We start from the raw sequence: 22,257 nt of genomic DNA on the forward strand, positions 1-22,257 counted from the left end.
TATGGTTGTTTCACTCATGCTCACTTTATGTCTCTATCCTTCGGTGTGTCTCTCACCCACACACAATATCACAGCTAGAACATCTGTCACATCTGTCACATTGCTATAGTCTCCACACTATTATGTAGGTGTAGGTGGTTTTCATTCGTTGGAGGGTTTAAAGGAGCAAATGTTAAGGAGCTTTCTGTGGTCCACTGAATCAGTCACCCTGTATGTTAATATGATGATGTAGTCTTTCAGCATTCATCTTCCTCATTAAAGGCAGGGTAGGAGTGGTATATAAACACCTACAGTGTCTGCCACACATGTCTGTAGCCCCTACCATACACCTTCTCAATAAACCCTCCATTGTAATTTTAGATCGAAGTTTGGCGGTTTATGCTGATGACACCATTGATTATGAGCAAATTTTTGTTGGTCACAAGGCAAAACTGATATTCCGACAAATGGGAATGCTCAAAATTCGAAGACATTTTGGAAAGATTCCTTCCATCGCTACCTTAGAAACAGTAATGTGTATTAAAATCACACCTGCTACATCTGTAAACTGATCTCCATTAAACCTTCTTCCTGGAATATTGCATTCCATTGAAACACACCCACACAAACACACACACACACACACACACACACACACACACACACACTGTAAGAGAGAGGTGGAGACAGAAAACATGAGCCGGTATTCGATTAGACGGATAGAGTGAGAAAATGCGGTTGGACTGGCCCGTCTAATTGGATCACTTTTGGTTACATTATCATTGAGTTACACACCATTAGCTCCTTCTGTGGGGTAAAATATCGCTTAGCCGGAGTGCCTTTTGCTGCTGTGGGACTAAATCGTTGGCGGAAGTAAAATAACCTTAATTCACTGAAAACAATGTATTCCCTGTGTAGAGCTACATTTTTAGAAAGATGTTTTTAGATATGTCTTGACTTCATCTTTGTGCCGCCAATAAGTTAGTTGTGTGCTGTGTTTATATACACACTACAAGAAAATGTGGGTACTGTATTGCTTCACCGCTAATCATGACGCGTTTAATATAGCACAGGCTTTCGGAATGTCACCAAATAGTGTCAAAGGCCGCAGTGGTCAACTGTGAGTTAAAAACACAGGCATCAATGGTGAAATTCCCTGAAAGGGAAAAAGAGCGATCAAGACATTCTCTTACTTTCCTCCAGAATAACTTTATCATCTGTTGGCGTTGTTTGTTATTTGGGACTGGAGCTTTCATAACAGTGGGGTTTAATGGCCCCATCATCCACTAACGATAAGCCTTCCTTCCAGATATGCAGTCAATGAGACCTGAAATGGAACAAAGTCAAGAGATTCTTGGATAACGTCAAGTTGAACGGTAAATATTTTCTCAGGAACCAAATGATTAGGAACAGAATGAGTTGGAGGAATTGAGATGAACCTTATAGTATCTCATTTCTTCTTTCTTTTGGTAAATTCAAAAGCAGAATCATTCAATACACTCCCCTTCTGTGGCATCAAAAACATATATGGTAGAGCAGCAGCAGCTCACCTCCTTTGCACCATAGCTAGTCAGCGTTACATCGTCCATGAAGTGTAAGAAGGAAGGGCGACTGAGAGAAGGAATGCGTGGGAGAGAGCGATAAAGAAAGATAACAAGACATAAAACCTAATCAAAGACATGCAAAAGAAAAGCCTTATTAAATGTGCTGTCAGCACCGTGTGATGTTCCCTTCAGCACGCCTGCTCCACATCCTGTCGTTAACTCCTCGACAAACACAAATCCAAGCCTTGAGTGTGGCATGTGGTCCAGTGTTTGTGCGTGCGTTTTGGTGTAATGGCCATTTCCTATCCGTTGGCTTTGGGTTTAAACACAGCGGAGTCATCAGAGAGCTATGTCAGCTGTCACACTCAACCGTTTTACTGCTCATCCTGTGGGTGGCACCCCACACAAAAGGGCTGCTGGTTGATCTCTGTTCTTGTTTGTGTGTGTGTGTGTGTGTGTGTGTGTGTGTGTGTGTGTGTGTGTGTGTGTGTGTGTGTGTGTGTGTGTGTGTGTGTGTGTGTGTGTGTGTGTGTGTGTATAGGGATGGGGGGGGGGACTAAAATGAGGATGCAGGTATTGGCGATTATGGTTGCCAAATGATGTGACTGGATGGGTTTATGTGGAACATATACCCATCCAGTCGACTAAGATATAAGCCAATAGACTAAGATATAAGCCTGGCGCAGTGATACGCTTGCTTTGCCACAGTGTATTAAAAAAACAACAAACAGGTTCAGTGTAGAAGTTGAAAATGAGCACAACACAAGACTGTTAGACATGGTCAATTGCATAATTCATTCGCCTTAGATGAGGAAACATCCTAATGTGGGTGTTTGTAGTACCATGAGGAAGTGGCTGCTGGTTGCTTGCTTCCTGGGACGATTGAATAACCGTTCGTTTGAGATTAAACTCATTCCCAGCACCAGTAGGGGCTGGGAGTGGTCCCCAGCCAGCATCCTTCAAAACAAAGACACAATGTAGTTTGTGATGTGTAATGTGTGTGTGGGTCTGTGTGTGTGGTTGTGTGTGTCAGTAAATGCTAGAGAGAGATAAAGAGAGATTGTGTGTATGTGAGTGAAAGTATAGGCAAGAGACTAATAAAGAGGATGAGAGAGGGTTGATTATTGTTTTACGTATGTGTGTGCATTTGTATACATGCGTTTGTATGTGTGTGTGTGTGTGTGTGTGTGTGTGTGTGTGTGTGTGCGTATCTTGGGGAGCAGCCAGAGAGTCTGGCCGTGTTGTGGGGTTGGGTTGGGGGGGAAGGCGGGTCAGCGTGTTCTCAGATCACATCAATGAGGCGGAGCTGGGTTGAGCTTCCTGTAAAAACAAAGCGTTGGGCTGGAGTAGGCCCCAGTGCTCCGGCATTCCCCAGCCTTCCTGCAGGTACAGAATGTGGCAGGGCCAACACAGGGCTTCTCCTCATTCTCCACACACAGTGACATGAAATGATTCAATCCAGGCCCACAGGTATGCTGTCAACACTGTAATAATGGACCATAGTCTACATCCAAGTGGTAGCCCCTTCTATTGACTTGCAGAGCTACAGTAGCGTAGCACCTGTCCCTGTGAAGAGAATTCCCTTTGGAAATCCATGGAAAGTAATTAAATTCGTTCCAAATTGTCCAGATGAACTAGAACCTTGTTGTGTTGTTGCTGGCACTTGTAGCACTTGAACATGCAACTTTTCGGACATCTTTGGAAAGTAAATACAAGTGTATTCAGCAGATAGGCTACTGTAACTCTGCAGGTCAGGGAACTTCCCTTCAGGATGCACAATGATGAGTTTGGCATTAAACAACTCATCTGAATATGTAAGACAGTCAAATGCCAATTCTCAGATATCTCAACGTAATACCAGAGCTTAAGGCATAACCATTATACATGGTGAAAGATTGTCATGTTATTTTATAATTATAACTGGTGTTTATCTATACTGAGATGTACCATCATTATTTAACATGTATCCAAATACGTTTATAAAATGACCAAATACGTTTATACAATTGTCTAAAAACATTGACATTGGTTGTAACAGGATGTTGACTTCAGGATTTCCATCCAGTAATGCCAAACAAAACAATTTTAGTTCTAATAAAGTCATGTTTCTGTGTTATTTAAAAGCTACGCTCTGAATAGCCAGTTCTAAATAACGAAAAACTGCAGTAGAATAGAGCACACTGTTTTCTCTTACTCCCGTTCTAATATGGTGGTTTTATGTCTGTGGTTTGGCTAGTCTGACCAATTCATGTTATCAGTAGGCCTAGAGGGAGAGGGCCAGTCAGGTGCCACCCAGAGTGGGCAGGCCAGTGGATGACCTCATGGGATCTGCCGACCAAGGGCTGCATGTTTTGCTGACCGTGGGCTGATAACGCTTCCTGCTAGATGGAGGAACTGCTTAGCATGACGCGAGAACAAATAAACACATCAATGTGGTAGTTAATGGTGCGTAGGTGAAAAAAGTGTGGGGGAGAGGTATTGTGTGGTTTGGGGTGTTATTCCCTGATGCCCCATACTGTAGGTTAATTTATGGTCTAGTTGTCATTTACTCATGGTGTTTACTAATCCTAACCCTAACCCTTAATAGGGTAAGGGTTAACCATATAACAAAAACACTATATAATAATGCATATCACTGCATCAACATATGTAATTTAATTAATGTGCCCTAATTGTAACGTGTTATCTATTAATTGCTCCAGCGTGTACCATATGTGTCATATTTTAAGAATTATAAGTAGAATCCAGTGCTTTCTCTAAACAGCACCTTCTCCTGAATGTAAATTGAACAAAAATGCATTTACTTTTCGAATTCAGATCTGACAAACATAAAACATACGTAGAAAATAGTAATATCAAATAATATATGAAATAAAAATAATAATAATAATAATAATAATAATATGTTTTTGAGTCCTTTACATTCAGGCATAGCCCTTCCCCGACAGAATGCTTCCCGATTTCCCAGTTCTTCAGTTCTTTGTAAAATAGATAAACATTAAACTGTGGTCTGAACATCAGACAAATAACAACCGATATATGAACCATCGATCAGGAGACAAGAGAAGTCCACACCTCGGATCATCTCCTGAGCAGCTCTCCTGCTTCCCTCTCATTCAGAGGCAGCGTTTGGTCCTCACCATCCATCCCGTAGAGGGGATGATAAAGCCTGGTTCCCAAAAACATGGAGGATCCATCCACGCTGATTCAGCAGAACTCAGAAGTACAGATTCATGCCTTCTGGTTGTAGGTCAGCTCTCTCTCTCTCTCGTTCTGTTACAGAGTCCTGACTCTGATCAAGGGCCAGGCTGCGTAGGCTCGGCTGTAATTGGAAACAGATCTGAAATGAATCCCCACCCCCGCCCTGCTCCCCGTTCCCGGACGAAATATGCTGAGCACAAGCAAATCCTTTACATTCCAAACACATGAACTCCCCAAAAAGGACAGACTGAAATGAATTGGCACTCACAAAGGTTTTTCTTCTCGCGTTTATCTCAACCACTAAAATCTGGACGGGAGATATTTTGTGCTGAGTAATGACTGTGAGTGCATATTTAAGGGGGCTATGGTTGGCCGGCTTAATGTGAGCAAGCACATTAATATACATGTCAGAGCACATGTGAAAGATTAACACAAAAGAGAGTGATCTAGAGATTAGTGGAATTGGAATGGCTTTGTTTTAGCCCCTTTCGTGAAAAAAATAAAAAATTGGTTGGGATGGACCGAATCTGCAGTGTTAGTGCTGACGGTATGAGAATTCCCGGTTCTATGGACACTGTTTTACGCTGATGTCCTGTGGAGTAGGAAACACTTGTGTTCTCCACAGTAATATCTTGCAATAGCGGTCTCCCCCTACCATGTTAAGCAAACCACTTCCTTTCGCCGTGAATCATTTATTAAGATTTGCCTTCCGTTCACACAAAATCAATACTGTGTGAAAAAAATATACATACAATCCACATACAATCAAAATTGTATGTGGTCCCTCATTTCCTGCCATTATATCGTGAGCTTCCTCAATTGAAAATAAACGCAATTGAAGGAAGTTGGAGTTAGATCATGGCAATAGATTTCTAGCATACCTTTTTTTGCCAAATCACATTGTGAAAGTAGCCTAAATTGGAAATAATGAGATTATGTGGCTGAAGTCGACAGGTGACAGGAAAATAATAAAACACTAACTGACACACACTCTCTCTCTCTCTCTCTCTCTCTCTCTCTCTCTCTCTCTCTCTCTCTCTCTCTCTCTCTCTCTCTCTCTCTCTCTCTCTCCCTATTAGCATAACCATTGGATGACACAGGGTTAAGGGTAGCAGGAGTTCGGTATAATTAAATGAGGGATCTTGAGGCCATGGTTAAGTCATTATGAATGTGTTCTATGTGGCGAGGCATGTGGCAGGGGGCCAGAGCCATGGCTGAGGTGTCCCAACAAACAGTAGGAAAAGCCTTGGAAATATGGATAAAAACAGATGATGGAGGACAAAAGTGGGTAATATTAGTCACTGTTCCACCTGGTTCAATATGAACTGCTGCATACAAAGAAATGCCGCAGATGTGGAGATCATTTGAGCCAAGGGCCGAGACTAGCTGCCATCGCTTGTTCAGGTCCACCCAGACGCCAGAGGAACGCAAGGTTCTGGTCGATTTTCAGCGGATTCAAGTGCCGTATTTATCCATGGTGAATCGACTTTGGTTTTTCTAACCAGCGCTCTGAATCCAAGGGCTTTTGACAATCAATGCCTTACATTTCCTCGTTCATTCACACGCATTCATCTGCTGATGGTGGTTTCTTTGGCTGTTAGGAAATTGGGTTCATTGCTCAGGCCCACTTTGACAGGTGGATTTATAGGAAGGAGAACCAGCAGCCCTCCAAGCCTCCAGCAACAAGTCCTATAGGAAGCAGCCTATTCAACCCTCTTGCTCAGAGCCATTTCACTGACCTGATGACCAATTGCATCATGTTTTCCAATGTTCCGCTCCACCGCCACATCTGGAAGGCATCTGAGGCAATTCACTTACAACATGAGCCCAAAGTTTCTCTCAGTGGAATGTACTTGGCTGTTGACTTTCTTATGTTTCTTTTCTCAAGACATTTGGGTTCCCATTTTTCTGTCATTCTAAAGATAATACATGTGGTGGAACCAGAAGAATTGTGTACATGACAATGTGACAATTTGTATTATTAGATAGCATTTATATTTGATCTGAACCAGCATATGTTATCCCACAGTAGCCTCCCCCATGGAAAAACAATATAGCGTGTATCTACATCTCTACTGTTAATGGTTGTAGGAGAACATGCCCAAAGGCCCTGATTTGAAGAATTGGGACATCTAGTTCCCAAGGCCTCACTGGCACCATACTGAAGGCCTGAGGTTGCCATCACTTCCATCTGTTACCATGTCTTGCCTAGAATCGAATGGAAATGCAACTATGCTCTGTGACTGTCTATACCCTTACAAAGTTCTGCACAAATAGGACTTTAAGTATTTCCCTTTAAAAGAAATGAAGGCCAAATGAAGAACTGAATATGCAGCCTCATGGATGATGGATGAGAATTTAGCGATGCAAAATCAATGTAAATCATGGCTACCGATGTCTTCAGTACATCAGTATACTTCGGGAATCAATTAAATACAATAGGCAGCAGTTGGCTTCTGAATGGCAGTGGTGGTTTGTGAATACAGCAGTCAGCTTGTGATTCCCTTGAATAACTCACTAAGTGCAGAACCGAATGCGGCCGGGAGACGATGGAAGAAGTAATAATATATTAAACATGGAGGGGAAGATCTAATGGGCTTGCCAGCCACCAGCAGAGACACCTTGATGGGGAGGGACACAAATCAGCCCCTATCCAGCTCTCCGTTTAGACCACGCTATGCAACCCTAGCATTTATCACACATGGATCCCACAACCACCATACAGGCAGGGAGGGAGGCTGATAATGGCCGAAATAATTTGAAAACTGATGTATGCTCAATGAATGTTTACGGACATTACTGTTTACAGTACTGTGAAAGTAAATCGAAGCAAAGTTAATAATTTAAAGCAACTGGAATGCCACACTCAAAAAGCACATGCATTACAATTATAAATGGAGAATTATTAAGGGAATGTCTTCCATTGTATCCAAAACTATTTTTGCTTGAATATTTCAGCCTGCAACTAGCTTGCTGACCGTGAGCATATGTCCCAGAAGGCCATCCAGGCTCTGTGCCCTTTGCAGATCTGCTGTCTGAAGAAGACCGCATCGCTGACAAGACACAGACACAGACACACTCCGGTCCTCCCGAGATATCCTGTGTGAGCACTAGACCTAGCCTTCCCCGTTCTTCCCTCTCTGCTGTTCTCATGGCAAGAATAAATAGACAGGGTCAAAACAAGTACAGAAAATAACCTCAGATTTCAAAGGGGCCCAGAATACAATGGCTATTGAGCATGACACTGTTAAGATTAAAGGGAGTTGTGCTTATGTTTATCTTTCCTGGTTTGGCTCATTGTTTTGTTCAACAGTTTGTTCAAAGTGTTTCTGTGTTGTTGCTGCCCTGCAGATGGCCTCTGGCCCACCGGTGTTAATTAGATAATTGTGTTCACCTGTTTATATTTATCATGTCTGTTTAAGCCCTTTCCACATGTGATTTCCTTGTTATGGATGTCGTAAGTCGCTGTAGTTCATTCTAACCGCTGCCTGCGAGTTCACGTTTTAAGTTTTATATTTAACCTGTTTGTTAAATGATTTTTTGATTTACCTCTGATTAAAGTTTTTTTCTTTAGTCCCAAGTTCAAGAACTGCATTTGGGTCCAGCTCCCGAACATTAGAACCATGGAATATTAAAGGTAAATGAATGTTAATATTGAAAATGGTACTCAAGATATCTCTAAATAGTTTGCATTGGCTTTAAAAAAGAAAATAAAAAAAGCATAAAACAAATATGCTCTGTATTTGAAGAATATATTTTATTTCTTCACTTCTACCTTAAGTCTTTACTATGCAACCAGCATATAAATTACAATACAGCCATCCAGGTGAACCGAACTGTCCATACATTTGCTTTATTAAGAAAGAGTGTGTGTAAGTGTATGTATATGTGTGTGTTCGGTGGATGTGAAGACAGGCGAGAAATCCTCTTCCTGGCTAGAGAACACTGTCTAACAACCGAGAAAACTTTAATATTAATTTGCTTCTCTCTTCTTGTGTAGAGCGGTGCCCCGTTGATCACACGAGAGTCGAGTGTCAAAGCAGGTAAACTCTACGCGTCATCTGTAGTGCCGCCTAGTGCTTCCCCTGGGGTGGGGGGGGGGTTCCTCCTTCATCGGTTCCCATGGTAACTCCTCCCAAAATCCCCCGAAGCCGAGTCACCCACCTACATACCCTCCTCTGGAAAGACTGGAAAAACCCTTCTCAAGAACAAATCTGGCTAAAATTAGTCTACATATAGATATATATCTATATATATTTATAAAAAAAAATCCTTCAGCTGCTAACAAAAAAGAGAAGGCACAGTGAGACAGTAGTGACAGTGGGTGCTGGGACTATCGGGCGGACTGTAAACATTCATTGTGGCCAGCGCGTGTGGAACAAGTTTACGTGGCAGCGCACAAGACATCCTGGTGGATTACACCACTTCTGGATGCAAGTCCAGGTGTTTCTCCTCAGGAAAACGAGTCATTTAAAAGCATCAGTCGGACACTGGAGTGATAAAAAGAGCTGAAAAGCACCATGTACATTACCAAATAGCACATCTGAAGAAGAGGCAGATAGCTCCATGTCTTTTCTGAACTGTCATTCTGATTGTTTCGGTCTTCTTCTTCTTCACTTGAGGATGAACCTGAATCGACCCCCCCCAACCATCAACTGCTCAGCGGGGATCCGTGGTTATTAATTTCAACAGAACGGAAGCGTGTTGACTCCTCGTACGTTTCCCTGGAAAGAAAGAAAGAACGGAAAAGCAGCCGCCCTAGCATTGCGGTGCTAGGCTAGCAGGAGGCTAAGCAGTCACCGCTCGTGATGACAGAGAGGTGCCGACCCCATCACAAGTGCAGAGGGGGCGGGGCTGGGGGGTTGGGGGTCATCTTCAGCGACAGCACCCTACTAGGCGTCATCATACTTCTGCAGGGCTTCCTCCAGCTTGCCCGTGACTCTCTGGAAGAAGCCGATCTGCTGCTGGAGGTACTGCTGCATCTGGGCCTTGAAGTCGCGCACGCGGATCTGGTGGAAGTGCTGGATCTCCGCCATGGTGGCGAAGGAGATGATGTTGCAGCGCTCCTTGATGCCTTCCGCCTGTGGGGCCTCCATCTTTGCCTCCTCCACGTGCTTCTGGCTCTCCTTCACCTTCGTAAGGGCACCTGCAAGGAAGGAGGAAGCGGAGGGCAGAGTTGTGTGGATTAGGTGGGGCTCATTGTAGTTTCTTATGAATATTGATACCCCATCAGGGGCGCAGGTTTACTAAATGGAGATGTATGTATTAAGACACAGACACTATAGGTTTGGTTATAGTCCTGATGGGAAATGGTCAGATATCATCTTATGCATTTAACCAGTACTCGATTTAAATCCTTCTTTCTAATCTCTGTTCAATTTACAGTCTTCAAACTTCTGTTTGAACCAAAACTATAACTGTGGGAAAATGTGAGGGGGAAGTGAGTGAGAACTATAAATATCAGACCAGAGGTCATTGCAAAGGCATTTTCCAAAACATCCATGTTAGGGCATTCACCATTTGCTTTATTTTAATAATAAATGTACAGAGTTTGACTAAGACCTCCCTCTGCCCGTGTTGGTACTCTATTCTCATACTTAGAATTCTTGGTATTCTAAGTATGAGAAAAACCCAACAGCTTGGTTTGGTGTATTAGTGGTATATTGAATGCAGGTCAAATGCGGTAGTTCTTTAAGCCTGAGAGTGTGTCAAACTTGGCTAATGAAACAATCCCAACAAACTTCATCTTTTATGGCCACTTAAGGGAAATAAAAGCAACAAAAACCCCCTTTACTCATATAGTCTGAACGTTTTATCTGAGGTCTGTGGCTTTAGAAGGAAAAACATGCTCTCATTTCACAGTCGTGGTTTCTAGTAAGACAGACAAATGAAACACCCCATGCTTGCAACCTGCCGGTATAACACCTCTCCCCAACAGTATTATGTACATGCCTGCACAATATATGTAGCTTATATATACACATTGTTTAATTGCCAGTTAAAACAAAATTAATAAAAAAAAGATTAGGAAATCAACATTATTTCTCCTTCTTGCAGTCTCTACTTTGGATTCACCCATTCCAAAAATACCATGATAAGTAGGAGAGGGAAATGAGACGCAGGCTCACACCATACTTTGGAAATAGAAGGAACGAAGTAATATTTTTCTAGAAGGATTTTTTTCTGAAAAATAACTTCAGGGTGAATCCCAATGGTGCTTACCATGTTTTGAAAGTTATCTAGTGTGTGTGGGCGTGCATGTTTGCTAGTGAAACACTGCTTTAAAAGCGGTCCCGTGATTAATAATTAGTGTCTCAGTCCATAATGGTCTATGCAAACCATCATGCCTGGATGGAAGGCAGCCCATACAGCCATTACATAAGGCCTGGTTACATAACATCATGCGACTGCTAGCCTGTGAACTGAAACTAGAGTCAAACTCATGCGACTGGAATGCCAATGCTCAATTATTTTCTGTTGATCATGTAATGCAATGTTGGTTTTACTAACAATTACTCACTGGGAATATTTTAGACATGTATCATCCACACTATTCTGCCTAGTGTTTGGATGGAAGAAATAGCCCAGCCAATTTGTGGCTACCTGGCATCAATGAAGGCGTAGTGGCTAAACCAATCAGACACTGAATTTACAGTCTAATGCAAAGGTCAGGTTGTAGGGGATGATTGACATTTCTGTCACAAATCAATGTAGGGAAAAATCAATTTCAAAACATGGCAAACCCATTGTTTTTATAATATTTTTTTCTACTTTCCATAGCTAGCAGTTGGATCTGTATTAAGTCTACGATGTCTGAATGAAGTCTACGATGACAATGGGATGATCAATCCCATTCTCGGTTTCTTTATACCTAATATTGTTCATCATGACAATAGCAAACATTGGATTATCTAACAAAGAGAAACATATTTGAATGGAAAATAGCAGTTTTTGTCTCCCATTAAATTGGATTGGATTCCAAAGGATCCATTTTGATAAATTGAACGGCAAATGACTTTTGCAGACTTATTAAATCATTACATATGTCTCAGTCCTCTTGTTTTTAAGAAACGTGATTTTAAGAATGCCACTCCTCTGCGAAGAAATCCATTATTAAGCTAGCTTGTCTGGTCATACATTTTACTGCTCAGTTTCAACTTCCCCTATAGCATCAGTTGTGGACTTTGTCTTATACTACTAGGTCACGTGTTATGTCAAAAAAATGAATTCCCGAAACCGCAGAAGACAAGGTTGCTAATCGTCTACAACAACATCTATATACAAATATAGTGTATCCAGCAAAGCAAAATACATTAATGTCCCATTACGACTTTACATTAGCAGCTTGGCCTCAGTGATCTCTGTTAATGGCGTCTCCATGGAGACAAGAGATCGATAGAGTGAGGTTCGATGCCCAAAGGGGGAAGTCTCAGGTTTCTAGTTGTTACCATTTTGGTCAAATAAAAACAGACTGTCTGCTGGCAGTTCCGTGAGCTGACTGCTGACCTGATGCTAAAAATGGCACTGACCAGGAGGATTCTACTAATAGCAAACATTCACTTCCCATTCTTCATATTTAGAAGGGGAGGGGGGAGGGGGTGGGGTGCGAAAGCCACAAAACTTTTACCATATTTAAGTCAACCTTAGTGACAAGGTATGTGGTCAGCTGGTGTCCTTTCTATGCCGTAGAACGAAACAGAGGCTCTCTCGAGGAGGAGCATTCAGCAACATTTTCTCTCAACAAATTAAAAAAACATTGTTTACCAACAAAGAGCTGAATCTATCAATCGATCCTGATAAGAAATACACAAGCAACAGGATAACCATTTAGGCGACAAACCTTCATAGCCACAGAGGTTTGATTCAGATTTGTCATTCGCTCTCTTCTTCTACCACACTTTCCTGTCTCCCTCTCCTCCCCTCCCGTCCATTAAAGGGAAAGAGAGCCCATATAAATCTATGGAGGAGGGAAAAAAGGTGATGTTGAGTAGGTGTAGGTCTGGTAAAAAGCCAGAGGCAAGGCCTGGCTTTGGTCCTGTGTACAGGGGGCACAGGACGGGAGGTTTGTGTAACAGCATGGTTCTACCAAATTTCTTTTCAGGACGATGTGAGCTACCAGCTGCATGGTATTATCCTCACCACAATGACATGTCAGTGAACTATAGGCTGCCAGCCTTTACAGTTTCATTAAAAGCCCCCCCGCCCCCCTCTGTAATTAGAGGCATCTCCATGTTGCAGCATTTGCAGTTCTTTACATGCCAGGGGGCTTTGTAGTGCTAGCTGAAGAATGAACGGATGGATGTTAACTGTGTGTAAGGTCATTACTTTGAACACTGTGTAACCACTGGCGCACCACGCTATCGGAATCACTGATTGGAATTTAGCCAACCTGGAGCTAAGCTACTATATTTAGCTAAAAGCATTGCAGCATCATTATAATAATAGGCAATATATAAGCCATTGTACATTTGTGATGATGACATGGCATTGTAACAAAAAGTTAAGTGACAATGGAAAAAATAAACAGGTTTGTCAAGTCTCATGTTTACATCCAACTGATCTTAAACTAGCCTCCAATCTTGTCTTAGTCTCAGCCAATTACTACTTTGACTTGAATTAAAACTATGAGTAGTTTTCTACTATAGAAGAAATGGACAATATTTTTTTAATACCTTCGGGACATTTTAGTGCTCCGTAGGCCCAGATTGGCACAGGGATTTTAAGGCAGTGACTAATACTGGTACATCTGTTATCTCCATGTCCACAAATAAGGTGTTCCACGTTCAATAGACTGAGAGGGAGAGGTCCATCATTACATTATATGCTTGCTTCATAGCATAATCCGATCATCTTCTAATCAGCTGTGTAGGCCACTTCATGTGATGTCTACTATCAGGTTTTTTTGTACCAAGGCAGGTTTCCTCGTGTGACTCCAGAACGGTAAAACAAATTAGCCTGTTTTCCAAAAGCATTCCAAAAGCACTCCAGGCCCAAATTCCCTGGTCTCCTTCAGGACAAAGAGGATTTCAACAGACGCATGGCTAATGTTAGCTCATTTCAATTGTGGGTTTAGTCCTTTTTAACATTGAAATATGAACCTCCAGGCCCTTTTCTCACAGCTTTTTGAAACCATAAGCTGTTTTAACTAGTGATGAAAAACTCTATTGCCTATAAACATGTTTGAAGTTCATTCGCGTGCCGGGTAAGCTTTGACTCCGACAATTGACAATCAAGTATTGCTGGACACAATCTATCAGCTTCTATGAAGAGGATTCGTTTGCATTCTTATTTGACCTCTCCAAGGTCTGGTCGGCTTAGTCACATTTCCGCTTTTGAATGTGTGTCAAACAAAACCAGTTTTTTGTATTCAGCAGGCCCTGCTGAATTTAAAAAAAAGCATAAAACCCTTTGTTCAGCCATTTAGTAAGGTTGGGAATGCAGTCATTTATCAGTCAGCAAGTGGACAGCCTGAATGCTGATTAGGCAGATAAGCCTACCCATTCTGTTCTCCCCTTGCAAAGCAAAGGAGTGTGTTTCATTATTAGATATGTAAACAGGGGGTTATGACGCCTATCTTTATGCAGTATTTCAATAGTGTCTGACCCTTCCACAACCATATTCATCTCTGACAGACACACAATGGGACAGATGTATGTTTCTTTCTGTGGGCGGCCGATTCTTTTCTACGGTCGATGATGACTTACTGACCTCAATATCAATCTATACATGAATCTGCTCTTCTGCAGCCATGAAAAAATCTAACCAAACCCAGCTAGACAGGGCTTCCATCATGTGTTGCAGTCTCTGGAGTGACACTAGACATGGAGCACCTGGTTAAATTCTCCCAATGCAAACATTACCTGCTAGGCTTTTTGTATTGCAAAGACAAACGAGCCACGGTTGCATAGGCAGCTGTATGGTCAGAGAACAACAACACACCAGAGGGCAAACAAATAATACCACACTGTCAATAAAGACCTTTTTATTGTTTGACCCTTCCCATTTGTATCTTTGATCTTACAGTAGTATGCAGTGATGAGCCTATGTGGGAGGAAACCTAGAGGACACTAATATAATCTATTTTGTTTTGACTGTCTGAAATGACCAGACGCATTCTATCATTAAGAATCTGTTTAAGAGACAATTTAAGATTTCATTTGATTTCTCGGTCACTCCCTACACGTTTGTCTGCAGTTTTTTAATCAGATTCCTACGGGTTAGTCATTTACAAAAATATGAAAAGGTTTTTCATGTGACCCAATGGCAGCTTCTGCTTGTTTTGTATTCAACTAGTTACCATAGCTCTGCCTAGGCTTAGCTATTTTGTATTTTGCACTTAAAAGGTCATAATACAAGAGTATGCTTCGTGGGAAATTTAGGTTGTGGCCATAAACTGTTTGTTCACCCAACAGTATATACAATTGTTGAGAGACAATTTCATGAGACTATAACACTGATAATAGTAATCAAGGCTGGCGAGTTGTGACACATTTAACTAATTATGTGTTTTACCTTTCTGGACGTGGATGATGTCTGGGTAGTTTGCCAGGTGGCCCTGGTAAAGTGCTAACAAATCCATGATGGGATCAAGATCTTTGCTGGGCTGCTCAGCAAAATAGTCCCCAATCGCTTCATAGGCATCCCCAGTGATGGAGATGGCTCGGTTAAGTCCAACAGAGTACGGCTGCTGGTCCAACTCAAAGGCTTGGCTGAGGATCTTAAAGGACTGGCCCACTCTCTGGTACTCCTTCTTAAAACCACTGATCTGTTTGCGGGCGAACTCGCTGACGGTGACGTTCAGCTGCATGGATCCTTCGTCCATCCGCTTAGTGAAGGTCTTGAAGCCGTCGATCTTACTCTCCACCTCTTGGAGGTCCATAGGCGCGACGGGGGTGCTGATGGTGAGGAAGAAGTTGGCGCCCACCATCTCATCTTTCTCAGCTTTCCTCTTGCCCAGCTTCCAGGCCTTCTCGTCCGTACTGTTGCAGGTGAGAAAGTGCTGGAACACGTCGCATTTGGACAACACAGGGTGACTGGTCATATGGTCCATCCACCATATGAGGCCCTTCCTCCTCTTGGAGATGAAGTCCTCCTCGAAGCGCCCGGTGGCCTGCTTCTCAGGGATGTGTGGCACGGAGATGACAGGGAACTTCTCGACCAGGCGGGCGTAAAGCCAGTCAAAGTGCTTATACCTTCTGTTCACCTGGGTTTGAGTGTGCGTGGGTGTCAGCTTGTAAGATATGTAGCTTTTCATACCTTTAAACTTGGTCTGCTTAGTAGGGTCATCGATGGTACAGGCAAACGGGTAGGGGTTATCTTGCCACTGCGGGCCATACTGACCCATCACCACGCAGAGTCTGTCCCAGTCTTTCACATCGCCTGCCGCTTCTCCCAGCACAAACGCTTCGCCTCCTGACTTCACAAAGGTGGAGAACCTGTTCAAATTCTTACCGACGGTGGCGGAACTTTTCGCCTGCTGTGCAGCGCCTCTCTGCACCGAGGACACCCTGTATTTCGAAGATACTTCAAAATCCCGAGGGACACCGACCGGTGGTTCATCGGCCACCGTGGAGCTGTCATCCCAGTCATCGTACCAATCATCCTCACTGCCTTGGCTGGTGTCGGGATAGACGTTATGCTGTGATGCTTGACCCGGGGGTGAGAACCCGGGGAATCCCGGAGATGAAGAGTTCTCAACTTTATTCGGAGGTTGATATGAGGCATCGAAGCCTCCGGTGGATACATTGGCGTACCGAGAGCCCTGGGGAGCATGCCCAGATGTGCTGCTGTTGTTGTTGTTGACGACCGCGGCGGACGCGGTGTCGTTCTTTACTATCTCCACGTAGGACGCAGGGAATAATCCCTTGTCCCCCTTGCTGTTGGCTCCCTCAAACCAGCCTTCGATGTCCTGTTCGCTAAACAGAGTCACAATCTCGTTCTCCTTCACGGATATCTCTCCGGGGTTTTCCGAATTAAAGTCGTATAGTGCTCTTGCTTTTAGCGCCATCGTTTACCATCAACCTGGATGGTCGCACCGAGTCGAAGTGAACAGTACTCCGGTCAGCCCTCTGAACTACTGAACTGCGTCTACAAACGTACACGTGTTTCCTTTTCACCAAGTTATTTTTCCAGTCATTGAAATCAACATCATTAAATATCGTAGAGGAATCGTTAAGAGATGGTTGGCTCTATACTGCAGAGGTCACACCGCGCATGAGCTGCAACGCTGAGCCTCTGCGCTGTCGACTGCCACACTTTCTGTGAAGCGCTAACCTGGTTCCCAGGCGTTCTCATCTCACCACAGCAAGCATGCAACGCGATGCTCCAAATGGGCGTTTATTAGAGAGATAGAAGGCGGGACTTTATGTTAAATGTGTTTAGATGCAAAAGACGAGGGATAAAGGAAAATCTATGTCCTTAACATGTTTCGGATATTGCTTTTGTTTTCCCCTTGTCGTTGTTCTTCTTGTCGTGTTTTGCTTATTCTCGCTCCGGGACGCTGTTAACTACCGTACATAACTGAAGGGAAGGAAGAGACCGGAAATTGTGTGGTGCTTGACCGGGATAACGCTCCATTTCAGGGTCCTCTCTCAGCCGAGTGAAGCGCTCTGCAACAGCAAGGAACCGAATAACCAGAGGGAGGAGCTTGAATGTTGTCAGTTACGAACCACGATGAATCAGACGACACGAATATGTCTATGAGGCAAAATTTATGTGCAAGGTACCGCATTTTGCAAAACAATTTCACAAGTCTACAAAAAACCTTTCTTAAAACCATCATTCTTTTAAAATGCGAGTCTGTGTGAAACAAACGTTTGTAATAGAGAAATAGTCTGGGAATTTAGTCAGTTAAAACGAAATTGTCTATCTTTCTCTCTCTCTCTCTCTCTCTCCCTCTCTCTCTATCCCTCTCTCTCTCGCTCTCTCTCTCTCTCTCTCTCTCTCTCTCTCTCTCGCTCTCCCTTTCTCTCTCCCCCCCTCTCTCTCTCGCTCCTCTTTTGTGTTCATTCTCATTCTTCATATTAAGTAGTATGCTGCCGTCTTGTGGCTATTGGTGTTTAAATTAAAATTGTCTTGATAAATCTTGATTCTGATGAACAACAATCTTGATTCTGATAAACGTAAAAATAAATTTAGCTGCACTTCAGAGATATAAAAACCATAGTGAATGGTCAGACGATACACAATTTAAAGAACAAAAAGGAAATTATGATCATCAAATCACCAGAGGTCAGCAATCACAAAAAGCAGTGGCTCAATGATAAGGAGCAGAATGCGTTACGTACAGTGCGTTACGTACATCCTGCAACCATAAACGCACACGAGGCTAATGTATCTAATATTGCGAAGCCTATGTAAATCATTGCCAAAACCAAGCCATTTAATGTGTTCAGTGAGATGTTATTTATAGTAGGCCGAGAGCCTATTTATTTGTACTACGTGTATATGTGGCCTTCAGTATTATCCCCACAGTAGCTACAATAAAAAATGGAGGGACACATATTAAGCATTTACAGTATGGTTATTCAATATTTCCATGTGATGCCATAAATTGTGATATATAATAGGCCTTATTTTATGTGCGGGTTAAAAAAAATGGTTACACTGATACTGTGCCACAAAAAAATATTATACAATTATTTTAAATTCCATCTTTCATACATAGAGTCAAAAAGCACAACCTATGACTTTAGATATGGACAGGTAAACGATACATGCAGCGTCCCCTTTACAAAATGAAAATAGGGACCATGTGTTTGGTCATGTGACCACGCTACGCGCTAGTACGTTCTGAATGACGTAGCGTTGTAGTCTTCATAGTTTCCTCAACCAAACGCTCACTGATGTTGTGTGATAAAACTAGAACTCAGCCGGTGGGCGAGAGGGTCTTTATTCACAAAAAAATAACTAACCAGGCGTTATTGCCGTTATTCAGCACGTAGTTTGACTGCTGTACTATTAGCCGGATGTATAGTTTAGCAGAAAGCGACGGCTTCTATTTGTAATCTTAACCTAAAGCTGATTTTATTGTTGTTCTGCTCCTCGAGAGGCGGGGAATACAAAGCGTCGTGTGCTTACATCTATTACAACTGCACTAGCCAAAGCAAACTATCGGAATTATTGGAAACTAATCAGTGGAGCTGCAACTGGACCTAAATACATGGATTATCTGGTAAGTAATATTTTCGCCTTGCATTGCCGTTGCGATTCCGATGGGAGATCTGCTTTGTCGTCGCCTCTGTTGCCGGTAGGGATCTTCCAGCAGAATGTCATTCAGGTGTGGATACCAGGCAGGTATACAAGGCAGCATTCGTGTTACAAAACTACTCTGTCCTATTGTGACAACATGTGGCAATGTCGTCTCGCTATCTTCAATGTAGGTGTTGGCCGATCGAGTATCTTCGTGATGACTCTTGAGTTTTGCAAATTACTATTCTAAATATGTAAGAGAGTTGCTGATATTTGCTGAGGTGAGGCTAGTTGCTCCTGAAGCTAGTTACCCTATGTCCAATAGTTGGGCTACCTTGAGAAACGATGACCCCATTCAGTTGAGTTTGAGGGATGCATTGGCCATCAATGAAGGGCAATGCATGTGGCAGTACAACATCAGTCTTGGCTTTGTTTGTCAGTAGCACTGCCAGCAGATTTACAACTCCCAGTATCGTGGGTTCTGGGTAGGCTATGGCTGATTACGGGTTGGGGCCATTGTCCATACCTTAGGGATGGATTCAGCTATACAGTACAATAATAGAAAGGAAGTTACAGCAATATGCTTTCCCAGGGAGTTGGTAGATAATGCAATGTATTCACAGGAATTTGTCAATCCAGGTTTATCAGCTAGTCTTCAATGTAAATTATAGAACCTAGTAAGTACTTACTGAGCCGTAGTAACACATCAATACACATTTGATTGATGTTTATCTAATAAAAACTGAAAGCCTTTTTAGAAGTCCTAACATATGTACACCTAATGGAATGGACAATCTTCTCAGACATTAGCAACATTCAATCTCCCACAACAAGCAAATGCTCACGTTGACGGATAAAAGCTTTTCCGAAGATCCGGCCCACTGTGTCACCGGAGCACAGCTGTCCTGTCAGAGATTTTAGAGCTTGCTCTGGTCCCAGGGGTCAGCAGCTCAACAGGCTCTAGACTTGCCTCCTGGAGAGACATGGCCCACATCACAGGCTCCAAACATTCTCTATCCAAAGCCAAATCAGTAATATTTCAAGAAACATTACTTTAACCGTATTTACTCAGCCATGCCTCCTTATGCTGCCTGTTTATAGTAACCTTACACCATCACATGTGACTGAAAGCAGCAAGCAACTTGCTGGGTCAGTGCCATTTGCCATTGTGTATTGATGCTGTTTCACTGCTATTGATAAAGAAAGACCATTTGCTGTACTGAGATAGGCCTTCAGCTCTGGTGCCAGCTTTTGCCATGATGCAGCCTTACTTAATGACACAAACAGACAACATGTACAGCATGTACCAGAGATCTCCATAAGATGTATAAGCCGGTGGCTGGAGCCCTCACCACTTGGTCAGGGCAGGATAGAGTAGTAGTAAGGGTGACGTAACTCCCTACCCAATGGTTCAGGGTATGTTTCGATCCGTGGTGCCGCAGCCAAGCTGAAGAGATCCATGAGCATAAGCCTGTCTGCTCATTTAAGATCATCATTCAAAATCAAGAAGATCATCATTCCTTCATAGATTACCTTTGATGAAAGAGCCTAAATGACTCAATGAGTAATTGAGTGTATGCTGTATTTCTCCCACAGCATCTGCCTAATCTTTTTAGTGTGCCATGATACAACTTTTCTTTATCTAATGAGGGAAGATAAACGTGTGCAATGTTGAATCCAAATCACGATGGCCTCACCTTGATTCAGTGATAACAACCATCCAACGATGAGGACAGACAGTAATATACTTCACATATGAGTCCTCCATAAATAGAGGCGTATGGATTGACAACGCCCGAGTATAAATGTTGTGTTCAGTAAGCAGTAGGAGAGGAAAAGGCCATGGGGAAAGTAGTTGACACTCTGCCAAACATTCACTTGTGTGCTGATTACCTGTAGAGGGCCTTTGTGCTAGGTTGCTGACTGTGGCATGGTTCATTTTATGTATAGTGTGGTATAGCCCATGTCTTTCCCATTGTAGCTCTTGTATGTAGGCCTACACCAACCTGTATCATATAAGCACTTGTAGCCACACATGCGGTGCATAACATTTTGTTTCTAATACAATGCACAAACACTGAAAGAGTGCTAACTGACCAAATGAGGAGAAGCCTTAATGGCATAACATCTGCCTAATGTATGTAATATGTAAACCTTTTTGATGACTGTGTACCATCACAGCTGGTAAAGGTGTCATGTTATGTTTGCATCGGTTGTTTGAATTTCAGATCAGGTCCTAGCTTCTGCTCCTGTCTTAGCCCAGTTATGTGGACTGGATGTCCCCCTGTAAGTCGACTAGTGTAATTGTTGCTCAGAGAGCCCCATTATGTGCAATATAATCTGCATCAAATATATGAAACAGAGGCTTAAGACTGAGGAATTCCATTCCATATTTATCATGGGAAAGAGAAAGAAATTATCAATGTAAACAAATAGAAACAATCTCGACAGGAAAGTTCTGAAATGGCGAAAAGGGTCTAGACACCCAAGGGTACTTATAGCGCCCAGCTTTAGAACTCTTTATTACTGGAGGTGAATCTGTTTAATATCCATTGTTTTGAAATTCTTCGGTCCTTGTCAAATTTTATGGTTGGATTTGGCCTATAGGTTTATCACACCTGTCCATTCAACCTGCTTCTGTTACGTTACTGTAATTGGCTGTAAATCTGGTAACCTGCCTTGTTTTGTTATGAGTTAGATCCAATTAATTGAAGGAACGAAACAAATCCTGTGTCGGGTTTCCAGCTCTACTGGAAATGATTTATGAATTTATTTATTACTCCTAATCTATTTTATCGCAAAAGCCTTTAATATTGAAATAGCAGGTTATGTCTGCTTTTTCTTTTTTAAAACATTGATTGGTTAATATTCATCATGCCTATTAAACACGCATAATCAAATTGGTTTGCTATCCCAGTTCAATAATTGCCCAACCTCAAGTCATTAAGGATAGCTTTAATAACTAATAATAAGACCTAAAATCCATGTATTTCAAATTAATTTTATCTACCCACACTACAATCATAATATAATAGTTTACAATTCCAATTTTAGTTTTTAACAGTCAAGACATGTTTGTAATTCCAATTGTATTAAATCCAACCAATAAGCTTTCAATAAGCTGAGGCCATGGGAAGGGATTTGACCTGGGCTAATGCAAGCCAAAAAATACCCATTCCATTCCTGGCAGGAAAACGGCCCCCAACCCCCAGGTTTAAAGGTTCAAGCTGCACAGCACACTGAGTCTCAGGTGTTTTCCTGGTTTCCTAACCGATTGATTTGTGTAATTCTTGTGAGTCTGTGGAGAGTGTTGATGGCTCTTCAGTTAGCATCTTCTGTTGAT

The 22,257-nt window shown here is 42.5% G+C and overlaps 2 protein-coding genes across 2 annotated transcripts in view; one reads left to right on the forward strand and one right to left on the reverse strand.

The window, feature by feature from the left end:
* Nucleotides 1-8,477: 8,477 nt before the first annotated feature.
* Nucleotides 8,478-16,979, reverse strand: snx18a (sorting nexin 18a). Its single transcript, XM_079751135.1, has 2 exons — nucleotides 15,237-16,979; nucleotides 8,478-9,870 (listed from the first exon to the last, which is right to left on the reverse strand). Exons 1-2 carry the CDS (start codon nucleotides 16,729-16,731, stop codon nucleotides 9,617-9,619), a joined length of 1,749 nt encoding a protein of 582 aa, XP_079607261.1. The 5' UTR covers nucleotides 16,732-16,979; the 3' UTR covers nucleotides 8,478-9,616.
* Nucleotides 16,980-18,563: 1,584 nt separating this feature from the next.
* Nucleotides 18,564-22,257, forward strand: part of LOC307070954 (ADP-ribosylation factor-like protein 15) — a 93,309-nt gene continuing 89,615 nt past the window's right edge. The window contains exon 1 of the mRNA XM_079729757.1: nucleotides 18,564-18,897. Within this exon, the coding sequence (XP_079585883.1) occupies nucleotides 18,886-18,897 (12 nt within the window). The 5' untranslated portion in view covers nucleotides 18,564-18,885. The remainder of the gene's footprint in view (nucleotides 18,898-22,257) is intronic.

This window comes from Pollachius pollachius (genome assembly GCF_949987615.1).
Source record: "Pollachius pollachius genome assembly, chromosome: 1".
In the NCBI taxonomy this organism is placed as follows: domain Eukaryota; kingdom Metazoa; phylum Chordata; class Actinopteri; order Gadiformes; family Gadidae; genus Pollachius; species Pollachius pollachius.